Raw genomic sequence first — 16,350 nt, 5'->3', positions numbered from 1 at the left:
ACTGCAGCAGCATCTCTTCTGCCTTTGTGTAGAAACATCAGGCTTGGGCAAGCTTACGTTTGTCTAACTAACTCGATAGGAGAAGCACGGATTACGAAGGCTGCTTGGGAAGGCTACCTAAACAAAAATTCTGAGATTCCCACTAAAATGTCACATCGAATTACTTATTAATTTTAATTTGTTATGCAAGGAATGTTAATTAAGAACAGCAAGACACAATTTAGCCAATCGCTACACGTTCTTGTTTGTTTTCACAAATAAACCATTTGATTGATTGATTGATTGATTGATTGATCACCGCAGATCATTACCTAGATTATTTCTGTCCATGCCATCTCGTTTTACGGAGCATAAAAGATCATAAAATGTGAGAGTTTTTCGGCAATGGAGTAATTGTATGAAGGAATTTGTGTCAAATAACTGTGTCAGTTGGATATGCTATATGATAATAACGTCAATGGTCCGCCTTTCCCTCGGTATATATGGTTTGATAATCCCTGGTCGGGTGCGATAAACACCGAATATGCCACCTCATTTGCTACGCTCACTTGGTGGTTTATTCGGTGGCTTTGGCACCTGACCGAGGATTATCTCACCATATATATCTCGGGGCAGGGCATTAACCCTTTTAATCATACCCATGTACCCCGTTTTAGTACCGTACAAAGCCGCTAGATTACCCATAATTGACCTTGACCTAATAGTCCCAACCCCAATCTATGTTCCAAATATCATTAAGATAAAAGCTCCATGACCCCAGTTATATCCGCACAAAAAATATCACCATCCCCTGATATAACACATGACCTTATTGACCAGCATGGAACTACTATTAATTTTGGGTAATCTAGTGTCTTTGTATGGTACCGAAGCGGGCCGGGTACATGTTTTGGAATATAATATATGTACATTTTACATTGTATGCAAATCTCCAAGCGTACGTCTCGGGGCCTACAATCGTACCCGCCGGCCAAGAAACATTGGCGTGTTGACCCAATACAACTGTTGGCGTTAGTGTATACATAACGTCAGACTGTGTCTGTCAACATCCGCGTGCCACGGTCGGCCAAAGTCCGGTCAGTGCTTACATATGCGCTACTTTATTAGAACTTGGGCGGCCATGTTTTGCTGCTAGGTAATACTAGCGCGGTCCGACTACCATCTTTTTTGATACATCTCAACCTTGTAAGGACTGGTTTGCAGGCTAAAATATGGAGAGGGCCAAGTTGGACAGGTCTTCGGAGACGGTGGAAGTGGAATGGTCCGCGGGAGGGGTGGACTGGTTCCCGTACGTTTGGCTGAGGGACAACTGTCAGGTGGGTCAACAAAAGTGGTAGGTTCCAGATAGAATTGGGGAGCTTTCGTCATGTTGTTTTCACAGTCTCATCACAGTATCACAGCCAAAACTCTCTGAATACTATTGGCATAGGACACGAACTTTCTGTAGTTTGATTAAAATAATTTCATGGATTAATCTCCAAGCAGATATTTTGGTAGCTGCAAGACAGTATTAAACTGGCCGTGCAGTTTCCACCCTAACGCTGTCATAAAAAAATACCATAACAAAACAAAAAGCCTAATATCAAAAACAGGCTTGGAGAGTATTTATGGATATGTCAACAGCTCGAAGCAGCTGTTAAGAGAATGTTGATTCTTGACACCCTTCAGTAACAAACATTGAGAGGATAACGAAGAAAACAGTAATAATAATGGTAACTTTTATTCAGAAGCACAGTGATGAATACAAATAAAAGGACATGTAACTGCGAACTCAAGTTAGGTACCACTTCTATTCTCGCAGCCACTTATTGTAATTTACGAAATAATCATTACAGCAACTGTTTGTCGTTTGGAAACAATGCACATTCCCCCCAAAAGATTAATTGAAGGTTGTCATGTTCTGTTTTGACCCGGCAGTGCTCGGAGTGTTTCCAGGTCGACCTAAACAAACGCTTGGTGCTGACGTCACGGCTGGATCTGGACGTTGCCCCCGACCATGCAAACGTGCAAGGTGAGTTTTTATATAAATATGATCGAAAATGAGTGCAGGATTGGATATAATGGATTGTACACTACACCATGATAAGCGCCTATTCCTGTTTTCTTTTCGCTTGTTGAACTGACTTCAATACATCAGATCCTGTACTTAAATCCAATTACATTCTCAGGGGAGATAACCAATGCAGTGTTCAAACAGGGAAATACATTTAAGAATGTCTAAATCTTAGAGACAACATGTTAGAGAATAATTAAACCCTTATTGTTGCCGCTGGCATATATTCTGTACGAGGTTTGCCGCATACATATTATATTCTTTACGTAGGATGCCTTTATTTATACATATATTTAGCTTTGTTAGACCTTTAGTTATAGAAGACCATACAAAAATTCCTGTGCTTTTTGTTGAGTAAATAAAGAATGTCTATATAATTGAGCGGTCATGTAGGTCGTCGTACGATTTTGATGTCATTTTCAAGCAACCAGCAGCCAAACCAACAGCCAAAAAGGATGTAAGGGTACCTTTTCCGTAATAATATAAGGCTGCTGAATTTTGAACAAGAGTTCCACGGTCTCATTCCTTCGCCAAATGCTGTTAAATGCCATTGTTGTTTATGTACAACACTGGATATGTTTATATTGTTTTGTGTTTTTCTTTGTTGACCTCTGATCCTCCTAATAATTTGAAATCACCTTATTATTTTGTAATTTTGATATCATTTCTACAAGTTTTTGTTGTTTATCTTTCGCTTGATGTGTGGGACCCCAGGATTTAGGACGAGTAGTGCCGAGGCGCTAATGGTGATCCGAATAAAAACAAACAAACAAACAAACAAACAAACTTCTAACATGTCACTGACTTTCCTTCATGTTAGGTAGGAGAAGCACGCTGTCCGTGACGTCATTCAAATGTTGCACTTCCGCTCATTTCAGATAGGGGGAGCACCTTACACGTGACGTGGCCGGACGGACACCGGAGCGAGTACGGCTGGCAGTGGCTGCGGGACCGCTGCTTCAGTCCCCAGGCCAGGGCGGACAGGGAAACACGCTGGAGGAGAAAGGTAAAGGACAACCTGAAAAAAAAAAAACGCACCGACATTTTTTTTATTCCAACATGTAATCACCAGACGTGGTGACGACACACTCAAGTTTTATCAACTTATATTAATGCCGCCACCAACACAGGGGACAAATACATGACAGGACAATACTCATTTACACCTGAGCTAAGTGAGGACAGCCGTGTTAAGTGCCTTTCCCAAGGACACAAGATCGGTGGCATGTCAGGACTCGAACCCGGGACACCGACATTTGCATTCAGAATGTTCATGATTTCGTTTAGTGTATCTCGACAAGTCAGTGACATGTTAGAAGTTTGTTTGTTTGTTTTTATTCGGATAAAAACAAACAAACAAGCAACTCAAGCAACTGGATGTGATTTTGGAAACGGTCAGACGTTTCAGGTAGTATCCACTACCGTCCGTCAGTGTCTGAGAGACCAGAGGAGAAATGCAGGTTTATAAGCACAAACTATTGATTTATATGGAAATAAGTGAAGACAATTTTTGGAAGTCCAATTAGATGCATATCCATCAATAATTTGTGCTTATAAACTTGCATTTCTCCTCTGGTCTCTCAGTCACTGACAAAAGGTAGTGGATACTACCTGAAACGTCTGACTGTTTCCAAAATCATTTCCAGTTGCTTGAGTAACTGTTTTTTTGGCATATCTTATTACCTGGATGTCTCACCTTCACCGACGTATTGTGTAATATTTCTCCAGAAGCAGCTCTGGGGAGCCGAACTCTTCACAAACCTCCCCACGGCTGATTTTCCCGCGCTTTTGTCAGACGACCGCGCCTTGTACGACTTCCTGTTTCTCCTGGACACTATCGGCCTCGTTCTGGTGCAGAACGTGCCACGTCAGCCTGGGCAGTTTCTCAAGCTGGCCAATCGCGTGGCGTTTCCCAAAATGACCTTCTTAGGGTCGGTATATCTTATTTTTTTCCTCTGTATTTTCTATTTATCAATCAATTCCGTGATACATATATAATACTACACGGTGTATTCCGTATCGCCCGAGGTAACAGCCCGACCGCGGGTCGGATCACCCGACGACCGCACGTGTTGTATTCTATTTATGCCATACCCACCCAATAAAACAGACATTTCAATGCGAAATTTGGTGCATCTAAACAAAAAGGTTAATCCGAATTCAACATCCGAAAACATCCGAATTCGGTGTTCGAAGTTTCCAAAGAGCGAACTCGGTGTGCGCGAAACGCGTTCGAATTATTTTCTTGAACGTTTGGAAGCCCGTGTGATAACAAAATAGAACCCCAGGCCGTACCGCTAGTTAAGCCATGTTGATTTGATTTTATGGATGACATCCGAGCGCGCATGAATTTTCGGCCGCCCCCCAAAAAAGTTTTCAACGATACTTTAAATCGCACAAAACAGTTGCAAAACGAGCAAATATATACTATAAGTTAAAAAAAAAAAAAAAACTAAAAGATTGGTAAATGATACCAATGTCGTAGAATACCAAAATCAAACAAAACAGATGAAAATGTAAGGAAATGAATTTGAAGAGTAGATTATTTGCCATATCATACTTCATGACCACGTTGATTTCATAATGAAAGCAACTTCTTTTTGCTAAACTTTTTTTTATTTGCACGTTCGCATCAGTTTGGGGGTTCCAAGAGGTTTGAGTATATGTCATCCATATACTCAAATCAACATGGCCTTATCACACGGGCCGGAACACCTGTATGGAACGTTATCGCGGCTCAGGTATGATATACTAGGTTTGACGTTCCTTCTGCACCAACAGGGCGGAGCAGATGTTGAAAATCCAGCCCATCCACGGAAACTTCCTCCTGAGCACAGACCCACTTGGACTGCACACGGACCTGGCGTACTACAACTACCTGCCTGGCGTGAGTATGGAGGTTCTGTTACTACTGCAGCGTTAAAAACACAGCTGCAAATTTTCACACACACACACACACACACACACACACACACACACACACACACACACACACACACACAAACAAACAAACAAACACACTCTGTACATAGAAGTGTCCGGGAGTACCTCTGTACGTCTTCCAACAGGTCCAGATGATGCACTGCATCAAGCAGACGGAGTCGGAAGGGGGCGCTAGTGAGCTTGTGGACGCCTTCAACGCCGCCTACCAGCTGAAGCAGGAGAACCCGGACGCCTTCAAACTCCTCACCGCGGTCAAGGTCAACTTCCACAGGATCGGGAAGGCCGAGCCCAGGCACCACATGAAGGAACGACACCATATCATCAGGTGGTAGCCCACGTTTAAAAAAAAATCAATCCCAATCATATCAACGTTAACCTTACAAAACTATAACTACTAGTAAGCAGGCTACTATATATATATAGCTGGCCCAAAATTGACCATGACTTTCATCTTGCCAAGACCTAAGTACATACAAAATATCATCAATTGACTGAAAAATAGAACTCATTGGCTTTTTTTGTCCCCTTCTCGTTTTCTTCTAAAGTCTTTAGCTTTATCAACATGTACGACAGTTTTCCCATCTGCTGTAACGAATAGACATTTGAGTGTTGTGTTTTTGTTCAGCGTAAGCGACAAGGGGGAGGTACAGAAGGTGGTGTGCGGGAAACACTCCCGTGATTCCGTGCTGGACGTGCCGCTGGACCATGTCAAACCTTTCTACCGGGCCATGAGGGCGTTCGACGACATCCTGGCTCACCCCAGGAACTGCATCCGCTACAAGATGAAAGAAGGCGAGTCGAGCTTTTACCCTTATTTAATTATTACAACAAGTATTTTTAAAGGTCCAGTTAATCCTCAGCATCAGATTGAAGCTGTTTCGAGCAGAGAAGCTAGTTACCTTCATAGCCAGTATATTTTCTCCAAACACTTTGCAAATTGTTTGCAAGGGACTGTAGTCTTGACCAGACTAACTACGCTGGCTATATATATAGGAAAATATTTGCCAGGGGAGTTTGGCCGCCTTGTAGGTTTAACTGGCCGCGCGAAAGAAACTACCTCCCCGCGGCCGGACTCCCTTTGCCAATTTTTTTGCCGAATCCTGCGATCCGTATTGCCGTAGAAAGGCCTGGTGGGGGCTAAGGGACTGCGTGGCTGCAATTCGGCGCCACCAGGTGACTTCAATACGACTTTCCCCAACCGGAGTTAGGTACCCATTCACACCTGGATGGAGTAAGGAAAGTCGTGTAAACTGCCTTTCCCAAGGACACAACGTTGGGGCGCATGTCTAGACAAATCGAACCCGGGTCTCATAGTTTCAGAGTCAAACGCTCTACCACACTAAGCTACCCGACTCCACCGAATCTAGCCCTACTCTCCCTTCTCCAGGGGTGCCAAAGAATTTATCAGAATTTTATGGAATTCATACGATCCTTACTAGGCAACATACGAAGTTTACGGAATGCATACGGTCATTACTAGAAACACACGAAGTTTATGGAATACATACGATCCATTACTAGAAGCATACAAATTTTACGGAATACATACGATCCTTGGGCTGATCCTTGGTGACTTGCACCACCATCACGTGACATCGGCAGCAAATTCAAGATGGCGGACTATTATAGCGATGTTCTCTAATATCTTAGTTTAAAAGAATTTTAAAGAGATAAGTTTTATAACTTTTTGCCTCATCCTCGGAAAATAAATGTGAATAAAATAAAAAATAAATAATTTTAAGGGCTTATCCTTCCCTGCTAAACCCCAAACTGCACTTATGCGGGCTTCTTTCACGACATAGTAGCCTGTATTTTAGGCCAAATAGCAGGGCGATGCTGGGAATCGGTGGAACCAGTGATCGCGGCGGCAAGTCACCAAATAACCCCAAATGACCCCAAATTAGTAAGTACCGTATATTTCCGCGTAACGGATCGTATGTATTCCGTAAACTTCGTATGTTTCCTGGTAGGATCGTATGAATTCCGTAAAATTCTGATGAAGTCTGTGGCACCCCTGCTCTCCGTGTTTTCCAGGAGACATGTTGGCGTTCGACAACCTCCGTGTCCTGCACGACCGCACGGCGTTCAGCCTGTCAGGCGGAGAGAGGCACCTGCAGGTCGGGTATGTGGACTGGGACGAGACCTACTCTCGCATGCGCGTCCTGCAGGCCGAGCTGGGCATCCAGGAGTGATAAGTCAAAATTTTGCTTTAGGCCACAGCAAATAATTTTTATGGATGACATCAGCGTGAGTATTGAATTTAGCTTGATTTTAAAAAACAAACAACAAACCAACCAACCAAATACTTTGTTGCCCTCTGACATGCCAAAAATTGGCAAACATGTCTGTTGCCATACCGGAACGTGGATGGCGGATAAATATGAAGAATGAAGAGAGGAGACAAGACAAAGCTCTGATAATTTTTTTTGTCTACCAACGCACCAAGTTATATAGTATGGAACCAATTCATCCACCAGGCGTTCTTCAGTTACCTTATTGTCATTCCAGATTTCATTGATAGAATTTGCAATATCCGTTCATGAAGTCAATGCAAATGGCTTTAATATGTATTGGCAATATGTTACAATTTCTGTATGTTTTTTTTCTTGTAATTTATCGAAAAGTTTTCTAATATCTTCCCTATTATTTTATCTAACTTTCAACACCAATCTACAACTCAAAACGAGACATTTATCAAGAGGACTATCACTCTTTATTTTCAAGTGCAAACAGGAAGAATATATGTCAGCGCCACAAACAGGAAAGCAAAATTCAAATATTAAAACCGCAATTAAGAAATTTAACTAACTTTTACATCTTCATCATGTATATACAGTCAAACATACACAAGCTGTCTCCACTTTCAGCCAATCATCTGGCCATAACGGTTTTGTCAACATGCTTTTTGTACTTGCCTAAGAAGACCACTTTTAGACAAGTTTGACTGTACTTTTCAAATCTAACATCTTATAAATCTTATAAAACGTTTAGATCGATGCAATTCAGAGCAATTATTCAATAACTTTGACATTGCTTTTGCATACCAGTTATAATTTTTTCTTACACAAATATGTGTATAGATTTTTTTTGCTACAACACGAATTCACATTAAAGGAGATAAAATTATCATCAAAACGTCCAGCTGTCCGAGCGTTTACACTTACATCCTACGTGACCATGACGAAGTTTCCAGTCACGTCATTAAATTTATTGATATTTAATTAAACACTAGCAAAGTCTAGATATGAAGAATTCAACATGGAAGTTATCACACCAGTCGTATGCACAGGATGTTGTCAAGCCTAGGGCATGTCGTACTGACAGATGTAGTAGTTGCTGCTTCCACACGACATGTCGTCCCAGCGGAAGTTCGCCAGAGTCCACAGGTGAACACAGTTCTTTGTGGCGTCACCGTTTGGTTCTCCTGGAATATAATATAATGCGTTCTAGTATTATCATGAACACTGTACTTACTGTAATACATTTTAAGCACTCTAAAATGTTTGTGTGTAGCGTAGGCCCCCTTCACTCGAAAGAATGCCGTCTGATGGAAAATTCTTTGTATATTCATGAATATACACGCATAAAGTGCATTCTAGAAAATATTCACAACATTCCAAATAGTTTTTGCCTATTCTGTTGGCCAGCCTAAATGTTTTGGTCATGCTCAATGCATTCTCCCATGCAGAGCTCCCAACCGCGGCAATAGCGTCGGTCACAACCCGCCGTACGTGCTTCTGCGTGCTTCGAGGTGATTTTAAAGTAGATATATCGAAAGTCATTCAAAATTTATTCAAACTTTTCTCTCAAATGTGTTCAACAAACTCTCTTCTCTATATATTGATGAAAATGTGAAGGAATACCTGGAGCCCAGGCGTTGTAGGCCAGTTGAGTCCCATCAGCCCACACAAACTGTCCTTCCAAGTCGCGGTCAGTCAGGCCGATCCACACGTCCTTGTTGGGCACGGACAGCAGTTGGACAAGGAAGTCCTGAACATGCTGGTCTTTAACGGTGACCACAGTCCCTCCTCCTCCAGCACACATCATCTCCGCTTCGGCGAACGTTACCGAGGTGTCCGATACAGTGAAGCACTTCCCGTCGAACATTGTGCAGTCTGCATTGTTAACAATATGGGAGTCTGTTTAGTTTGCTAACAATATGGGGTCTGTTTAGCAAGATACACTATATAATGTTTACAAGAAGCAAACTTATGTGTAAAATTATTGTGATTGCACAAACTTGTTAGTTACTACAATATTTCTAATTCCTTTTTGTTCTCAAAATTATATGTTGTTGAGCCTTGATGCCAGGTTCTGAACCAGCTACCCTGTTCACTGTGACGTAATGGGCTGAATTCAATTATGATCACGTGGCGACAGACATCATTTGCAGGAAATATGATTTGTATGTATTGATGTTCAATAACATTATAAAGTTTTAAATTTTGTAAACTGAACATCTAATTTACATAATGTAAATTATGTTTGAGTGTACATGTAATCAGGAAATGATTTATCTTGGTGATTTGATGTCACAAGCACTTTAAAAAATGTACATGAAAATACACACCATATGATTCACCCGTGTTACATATTGCTTAGATAGTGCTAGTCAAAAATATTCCAACATGTTCATTCCACACAAGGAACTTTGACTTACCATCACACTGAAACGAGCCTCCTGTATTGACGCAGATCTGATTTGGGCCACATGTGTTCAGGCTGGCGTCGAGGCATTCATTTATGTCTGTGATAAAAAAATTGGGTTGCATGAACATCAATCAATCAATAACATACTGAATTCTAACCAAATAGAAATTACACATTTTGATTCAATACTTTTGCATTGGAGTTATAGTTGGAAAATGTTACATATTTCAAACATGTATCGCATGTACATTTTCCCCAAATGACAATAATTTACTTTTCAAAGGAGGCTCAAATTGAGGACAAACAGAATTCGGAAAGCTGTAAATCAGACTCACATTCAAACAATACCATGTGACGAATAAGTCATATATGGGAGTTGTGATACCGGGTGTGTTGTGATAAACACGTCCTTATCTTTTACATGTCGTAAAATTAGTTCTAGTAATGCATTTTGTTTTACTGTATATGCATATATTCACCGTCGCAGTTGTCTCCTTGGTAACCTTGCTCACAGGTACAGTAATAGTCGCCTTCAGTGTTGGTGCAGGTGGAATGATCTGGGCAGTAACCGACGTAACGGCACTCGTCTATATCTGTTATAGGAAAAACCTATAGATTAATTATAAAATTGAAAAATTGAAAGGTTGTAAACAAGACTAGGAGGAAGCGAAATTGTAAAGAAATGTAACAACAATGCAACCAACTCGATCATGACCCTTTCGCTAGTGTATGCTACCGGTAAAAGGTAACAGTCATGGTTTCAAAAGGCCCTACCTGCACAAAGTGGCCCGTCGTAACCTGGCAGACACTGACAGGAGTAGCCGCCTGGGCGGTTGATACACCTGGCATTGGGGCAGATGTCAGGATCGGCACACTCGTCTATGTCTAGTTGCAATAAGTAAAGAAATTCATTTGAAGTGGGAACATTAACCTTCACTTTAATGCATTTATTACATCACTGTGTAACAACTGCACAATCTAAAATTACAATTACGCCTGCCAATATTACTGTACAAGTATAGGACCTGGTATATGTATCTGTGAATAAATATGTTCAAAATAATTTATTACATCAAACATGGTATGGTCTGTGATGAAACATGTAAGTTCTAAATATACATACCTTCACATTCTTCTTCATTCACAGGCCGATATCCAATCATACAGTGGCAGAAATAGCCGGTGGCGTTCAAAAGGCATGGATGAATCCCACAGTCACAGTCAGCAAATTCTACAATTAAAAAAACAACCACTTTTAACAACGAAGTGCCCTCTTTCGTGTGACCAGGAAATATTCCAGTTGTATTTTACGGCATGATTAAGATTGTACACGTACACACCTTGGCATTCGCTGATATCCTTGGCTCCTGGTCCTTCAGTGGTAAACTTGTCAGGACACGACTTACAGTCGGTTTGTCCAAACTCATCTTGATATCTGGCATACCCACAAGGCCGACAGATGCCGTCGAAAGTGTCGTGGTATGTTCCTGGCCCGCAAGGAACTATCAAAATATAATAATACAATCGAGTATCTTAAAGCATTTAGGTTTGATAGTTAAACTTAGTATAGGAGCAGCGAATTGTAAATGCTTCCGCAACTTATGAATAAATGCAAATAAGACAGTCATTTACATGGATTGTATCAGTTGATTGCCAATGGCAGCCTTATGTTAACAGAAAAGAAGGCTATATATACAAATGAAGACATGTTAAGCATCACTCAAGATACCTATGTACAAAAAATCACAGCAATCACGCGGTTCTTGACAATGACTTATCTTCCTGCAAATATTTTATACAACCGCATCTGAAGTTCCAGAACAAGCGGTTAGTCGTCCGGAACTTACACCACTTATCCCGAGCCCCAAGAGCTTACCACTATCCAAAAGTCATTAACCTTTCAGTTCCAGAAAATATGACCTCCAGCTGAAGCTCCGGTATAGTACCATAAATATACGCAAGGATTTTATTGAACCTGACCTTCCTCTTTTCGACCCCTACCTTTCCAGCCCACTGCAGTACAGTAGGAAAACCACTACTCACCTAACAAATATCATTGATATCCATCCACATCTTCTCGAGATATGCTGTTGACATACATACAGACCACAGCCACAACAGAAAACATAAACTTTTTTGCCGATGGCAAAAGTACTACTATTCACTACAAAACATTGAAGTCGTGGGAAGGGTAAAAAATGACGAACGGAAAGGTAAAGATCTTACAGCAATCAATCCCCTGCATGATTTGCCCCTCCTTGCATCCCAGACTGGGGTTGGAGATGGTTATTCCGTTGTCAGCTACGGACAGGTTCTGGCCTCCGATCGAAAGAGTCAGGCCTCCTACCTGAACCAATTCCTGCAACTCCAAGGCTTTTTGCCTGTGGATAGTCATCGTAAGTTAGCATGACATTTTCATGTAAAGGCTTACTTAAAAATGCAGCCTTTCAATATAGTTGGATCCACATGTTTTCTTGTTCTAGTGCCAGTGATAAATTCATTGCCATTTGTATTTATCCCAATCCATTTGTGAACAATCATGTTTTCGTTCATAAAGTACCCATTATTTTGCCTTGATCACAGTCAACATTCAGCAGTTTTACGTTTAGGCATCTATAGCATGCGTTCCCACTGGAGAAAAATTAGCAAGAATTGTTTTTATTCTCTACCTCAGTACTCCTGCAATCCGAACCCATTCCATCTGTATTGTGTTAGTCGGGGTAATCAGGGCCGGATCGGCGTAAGCTCGGAGTTGGACGCTTATCTGGTACTGGATTCCCCCTGATCTCCCTCGTCCGTTGGATATCTGAACTGTAATGCTACCAATCTGTGAAATAAAATATACAGATGACAAAGTATAAAACCGTGGGTCTGAGTATTTTCCTAAAAGCTCACATTTTCAGGCATATTTGATGTTCTGCTCACCTCACATGGATTAATGCACAAGGCAAGCTGTCCCAACTGATACTTCATCTCATCTTCTATAGCGGGCATGTCGAGGGGCGCTCCTGCTGTGATGATCAGTCCGCCCACGGTTATGGGAATGAACGGGTTCAATGGTGCTTAAAGGAGAAGAGTAAAAAAAAAGGTCAGTTTCTTTATCCAGTCTAACGACTCTAGACACATAGCGTAATATGAAAGATGGCCTACGTAAAGAAACAAAGAAAACAGTTTAGTTAACAAAATATTTCTTATACTTACGGGAACATACTCCCACTGAGACGAGGGAAAATGTCGTTACGCCCGAGTACACCTGCCGGACCTGCCAACGCCACGCCGTGTCCACGCTACATTCATACATCGATGCCGAAGCGGCGCTGTAGATGAGTGGGGAGTTACAGTGCATCTGGCAGTATTCCACTGTAATTGTGCCCTGCGGACTGTCGAAGCAGACTTTGGAGCCATCTTTAGGTGCAGAGAGATGAGTCCTGTTGCATAAGTTGCTTGCTGAAAATGAATGACACATTTCAGAGATATATGATATGGCGTTTTAATTTTTTCTCATTTTCTTGACAAATTCTATAATCCATGTATTACTACCTATCGCAAATGAGAATATTTGGGCACTGAAAATGTAAAAAATCGATACCAATCTGTTTTTAAATGCCGACACAATTTGCTTCTTTAAACAAACAAGGCTACCTCTTTAACACCTTCTAACAACAGGTTACATATTCCTGTCTATATATATAATATACAAGACAATGACTGGCCATAAATCCTCAAAGTTGTTAAAATATCAAATATTCAATCAGTACATATGGCCTGGGTTTTAATTTTCAAATCTAAGTCATGTGATCTTTTTTTAGCGATTTCTACCTTCGCAATATGGTGGTACTCCCCATCCTTCCTCAGTGCACGTGTAAGTGTTGTTACCGACCAGGGTGAAGCCAGGATCGCAGGTGTAAGTGACGGTATCCCTGTGGAATATTCCGGTCAGGATCCTTTCGCCGTTCCTTATTTCTCCGGGGTCACCACAGCTGATTCCTGTTATATGAAGAACAAACTAGGAATATTAAAAAAAACGACGTATTTCATCTAGCAAGGAAGCAATTATGGAAAGGCTAAAGAGCTGACATGTTAGCAAGACTAACCTACAGACAGGCCAATACAGGCAGATCATGTCTTGGATTTCCTCATATTTTACCACTATCGACTTGTGAGATAACATTATGATGATCTAACTTGTTGCGTACAATGAATACCTAGTCATTTATTTGCCAAACGGTTGCTTTAATAAGCATGGCTTCTCACAGTAGTGTAGACTTTTGAATAATTTTCAGTCTTCTACAACTGACACTATTTAACATTAGCTGGGAAGGCAGGGTTAACTGTATTAGGTTTCTGCTTTTGATGAATATTTAGATACTTAATAACATGATGTTAGAGGTAAGCGTCTTACTTTCACATGATATTGCTTCTCCCTCCCAGACTCCACCTGCGTTGCAGTACAGCATGTTTGCATATCCGCTGAGCTTGTATCCCTCGTTACAGAGAATCTGTATTGTGCTGCCGAAGCAGTAGCCTGATGGAGCGGTGACGTATCCATTTTCCACTGCTATGGAAGCGTTACAGCAGGATTCTGTGTGTACGATGTGTAAATTTAGAAAATATGATAAGAAATCGTTAACAATTGAGCCACAGAAATCATTTACATGATGTAGCCAAAACAAGTAGATGAATGTCGACAAATCACTTGATATCGGAATAACTTTCTGATAGGGTCTTCTTTCTGTTAAGACGCCTATATCTCTTGGGCGATTCTGTGGCTATGTCTCCTTTCAGTTAGAATTAGAGGGCTGACTATATCAGTGGTTTAGATAATGACAAAAGAAGTGGATGAGGAGGATACAAAGAGAAGAGGTGGACAGGGCGATGTAGGAACAAATTACATCTGGAATTCAAAGCTGTTCACATTGAGTACAGTACATACTGTCACATTCGGGAATAGGCTTGTCCCAGGTTCCTGATTCAGTACAGGTCAGATCAGTATCCGATGACGTCAGATCGTATCCGTTGTAACACTCGAGAGAGACTGTGTCGTTGTAGCAGGTTGTACCGTTGTAACTACCATGTTGTAAATATGGCTGTACACAGCACGTCTCTGTTAGGGTGAAGAGTAGATGTACACAACTGAATGATGCAATAACTAATCCATAGAAACAGTACCATATGCCATGCAAACAGTCGAGACAAATGTAAACTTTCACAATCAAAAATGACAATCAAAATAAGGGAAAACAATCCTATAAGCGAACGTAACTGAATTATGACTAAGCCTTGTTTATTCTATAAACAGGAATACATATTGCTTCATCCGTTATATCACATGATGTATGACGTATTCCAGGCTAACGGGTAAACAAATAAAGCATGTTTTTCCATATTGTAGACGAATTTTGATGTAAAAGGGATATAAAAATTCGTACTTTGGCACAGTAATGGACTGCCGGACCACTCTCCACTAGCTTGACAAGTCCTGACGGCGTCCCCACTGACCATGTCGTACCCAGAGTCGCAGCTGGTGGTAGCAGTGTTGCCAAATGTGCTTCCAAACACTGTCATGTCACTGTTTGGCGGAGTCTGAAGCATGCTACATTCTACGACTGGAGTGATTTTTTTTTAAATCAGAATTAAGGCAATGTCAACGGTGAAGTGATAGCAATTGTATAACGTTATAAGAAGAGACCAGTAAGTTAACCTGTGAAAAAAATACAGTATTTCAGCAATAGATTAAATCATTCATGCTACAGCGATACATGTTGAATTGCTGGTTCTTGTCATGATATAGGTTTTTCGGGGGCCATTGTGACGCCTACGTTTTACATTTCGAGGCTTAAAGACTAACCCCATTGCCCTGCTGATGAGGATGACGTATTAAATAAAAGACTGTACCGTGTAGGACTTGAAAACTATAATCAGCTCGAGCGTCATAAATTCAATACTTTGTCAATTGTATTTTGAACTTTTAAAACAGCCTGTTTGTATGTATACATACACATCCAGGCTTTGATTATACTGCTGCCAGCTTCCCTGTCTCAGGGGTGGGTAGCTGTCGGCTAGTCAATAGTAATAAATCATTTGTATAGATAGTAGTTTGTAGTAAGAAATGTAATAAGATTAGTTTATGTAATAAGTTTAGTTTTGTAGTATTGTTGTATTTCTGCCACACATTGTACCATGTACAATTGTCGAGCAATAAAGTTCATTCATTTATTCATTCATTCATTCATTCATTCATTCATTCATTCATTCATTCACAATTCGGCTTGTAAAAGATGCGCAGTTGGATTTCATGGCGACTTGTCTATTTGGCTGATCTACTGTGATACGTACCATCACATGTCGGTTGTACTCCGCTCCAGATGCCATTGTCCCCACACACTCTGACATCGCTGTTGGCGAGTTGAAATCCAATATCACAGGAAAATGTGACTTGGTCTCCATAGAAATTGCCCCCGGTGAGGTTACCATTGGTAGGGGGTCCCAGTGGTGCACAATGTTTTCCTAGAGTAGAAGGATAATGCAATTTTATTTCAGTCACTTCCTTCAGTCGAATCAACAAGATTCAAAAGGTCCACTGTGGTTCCATAAGTTATTGAGTAGCATTATTCAGCATTATTCACACACACACACACACACACACACACACACACACAACAACACACACACACACAACACAACAACACAACAACACACAACAA

The 16,350-nt window shown here is 41.0% G+C and overlaps 2 protein-coding genes across 2 annotated transcripts in view; one reads left to right on the top strand and one right to left on the bottom strand.

Moving 5' to 3' along the window:
* The first annotated feature begins 1,101 nt into the window (after positions 1 to 1,101).
* LOC109464368 (gamma-butyrobetaine dioxygenase-like) lies at positions 1,102 to 7,205 on the top strand. The gene is made up of 8 exons (XM_019761316.1): positions 1,102 to 1,316; positions 1,918 to 2,011; positions 2,932 to 3,059; positions 3,782 to 3,984; positions 4,835 to 4,940; positions 5,122 to 5,321; positions 5,622 to 5,788; positions 7,031 to 7,205. The coding sequence occupies exons 1-8, from the start codon at positions 1,212 to 1,214 to the stop codon at positions 7,186 to 7,188; spliced, it is 1,161 nt and encodes a 386-aa protein (XP_019616875.1). The 5' UTR covers positions 1,102 to 1,211; the 3' UTR covers positions 7,189 to 7,205.
* Positions 7,206 to 7,211: 6 nt separating this feature from the next.
* The window catches only part of LOC109464348 (sushi, von Willebrand factor type A, EGF and pentraxin domain-containing protein 1-like), a 29,924-nt gene continuing 20,785 nt past the window's right edge, over positions 7,212 to 16,350 (bottom strand). The window contains exons 13-26 of the mRNA XM_019761295.1: positions 15,983 to 16,153; positions 15,097 to 15,252; positions 14,580 to 14,750; positions 14,049 to 14,228; positions 13,466 to 13,633; positions 12,848 to 13,093; positions 12,572 to 12,708; positions 12,316 to 12,473; positions 11,873 to 12,027; positions 10,421 to 10,531; positions 10,126 to 10,239; positions 9,657 to 9,743; positions 8,860 to 9,111; positions 7,212 to 8,420 (exon numbers count right to left, since the gene is read on the bottom strand). Of these exons, the coding sequence (XP_019616854.1) occupies positions 8,299 to 8,420; positions 8,860 to 9,111; positions 9,657 to 9,743; positions 10,126 to 10,239; positions 10,421 to 10,531; positions 11,873 to 12,027; positions 12,316 to 12,473; positions 12,572 to 12,708; positions 12,848 to 13,093; positions 13,466 to 13,633; positions 14,049 to 14,228; positions 14,580 to 14,750; positions 15,097 to 15,252; positions 15,983 to 16,153 (2,228 nt within the window). The 3' untranslated portion in view covers positions 7,212 to 8,298. The remainder of the gene's footprint in view (positions 8,421 to 8,859; positions 9,112 to 9,656; positions 9,744 to 10,125; positions 10,240 to 10,420; positions 10,532 to 11,872; positions 12,028 to 12,315; positions 12,474 to 12,571; positions 12,709 to 12,847; positions 13,094 to 13,465; positions 13,634 to 14,048; positions 14,229 to 14,579; positions 14,751 to 15,096; positions 15,253 to 15,982; positions 16,154 to 16,350) is intronic.

Source organism: Branchiostoma belcheri, unplaced genomic scaffold, assembly GCF_001625305.1.
Source record: "Branchiostoma belcheri isolate BF01 breed outbred unplaced genomic scaffold, Haploidv18h27 scaffold137, whole genome shotgun sequence".
Taxonomy (NCBI): Eukaryota; Metazoa; Chordata; class Leptocardii; order Amphioxiformes; family Branchiostomatidae; genus Branchiostoma; species Branchiostoma belcheri.
The sequence above is the reverse complement of the archived record's forward strand: the minus strand, read 5'-3'. Positions and strand labels throughout refer to the sequence as shown.

Excerpts from the sequence above, each read along its gene's own strand:
- LOC109464368 (XM_019761316.1), top strand. The coding sequence starts at position 1,212 with ATGGAGAGGGCCAAGTTGGACAGGTCTTCGGAGACGGTGGAAGTGGAA. Across the intron at positions 4,941-5,121 it reads ACTACAACTACCTGCCTGGC|GTCCAGATGATGCACTGCAT; the intron begins GTGAGTATGGAG and ends GTCTTCCAACAG. Across the intron at positions 5,322-5,621 it reads GAACGACACCATATCATCAG|CGTAAGCGACAAGGGGGAGG; the intron begins GTGGTAGCCCAC and ends GTTTTTGTTCAG.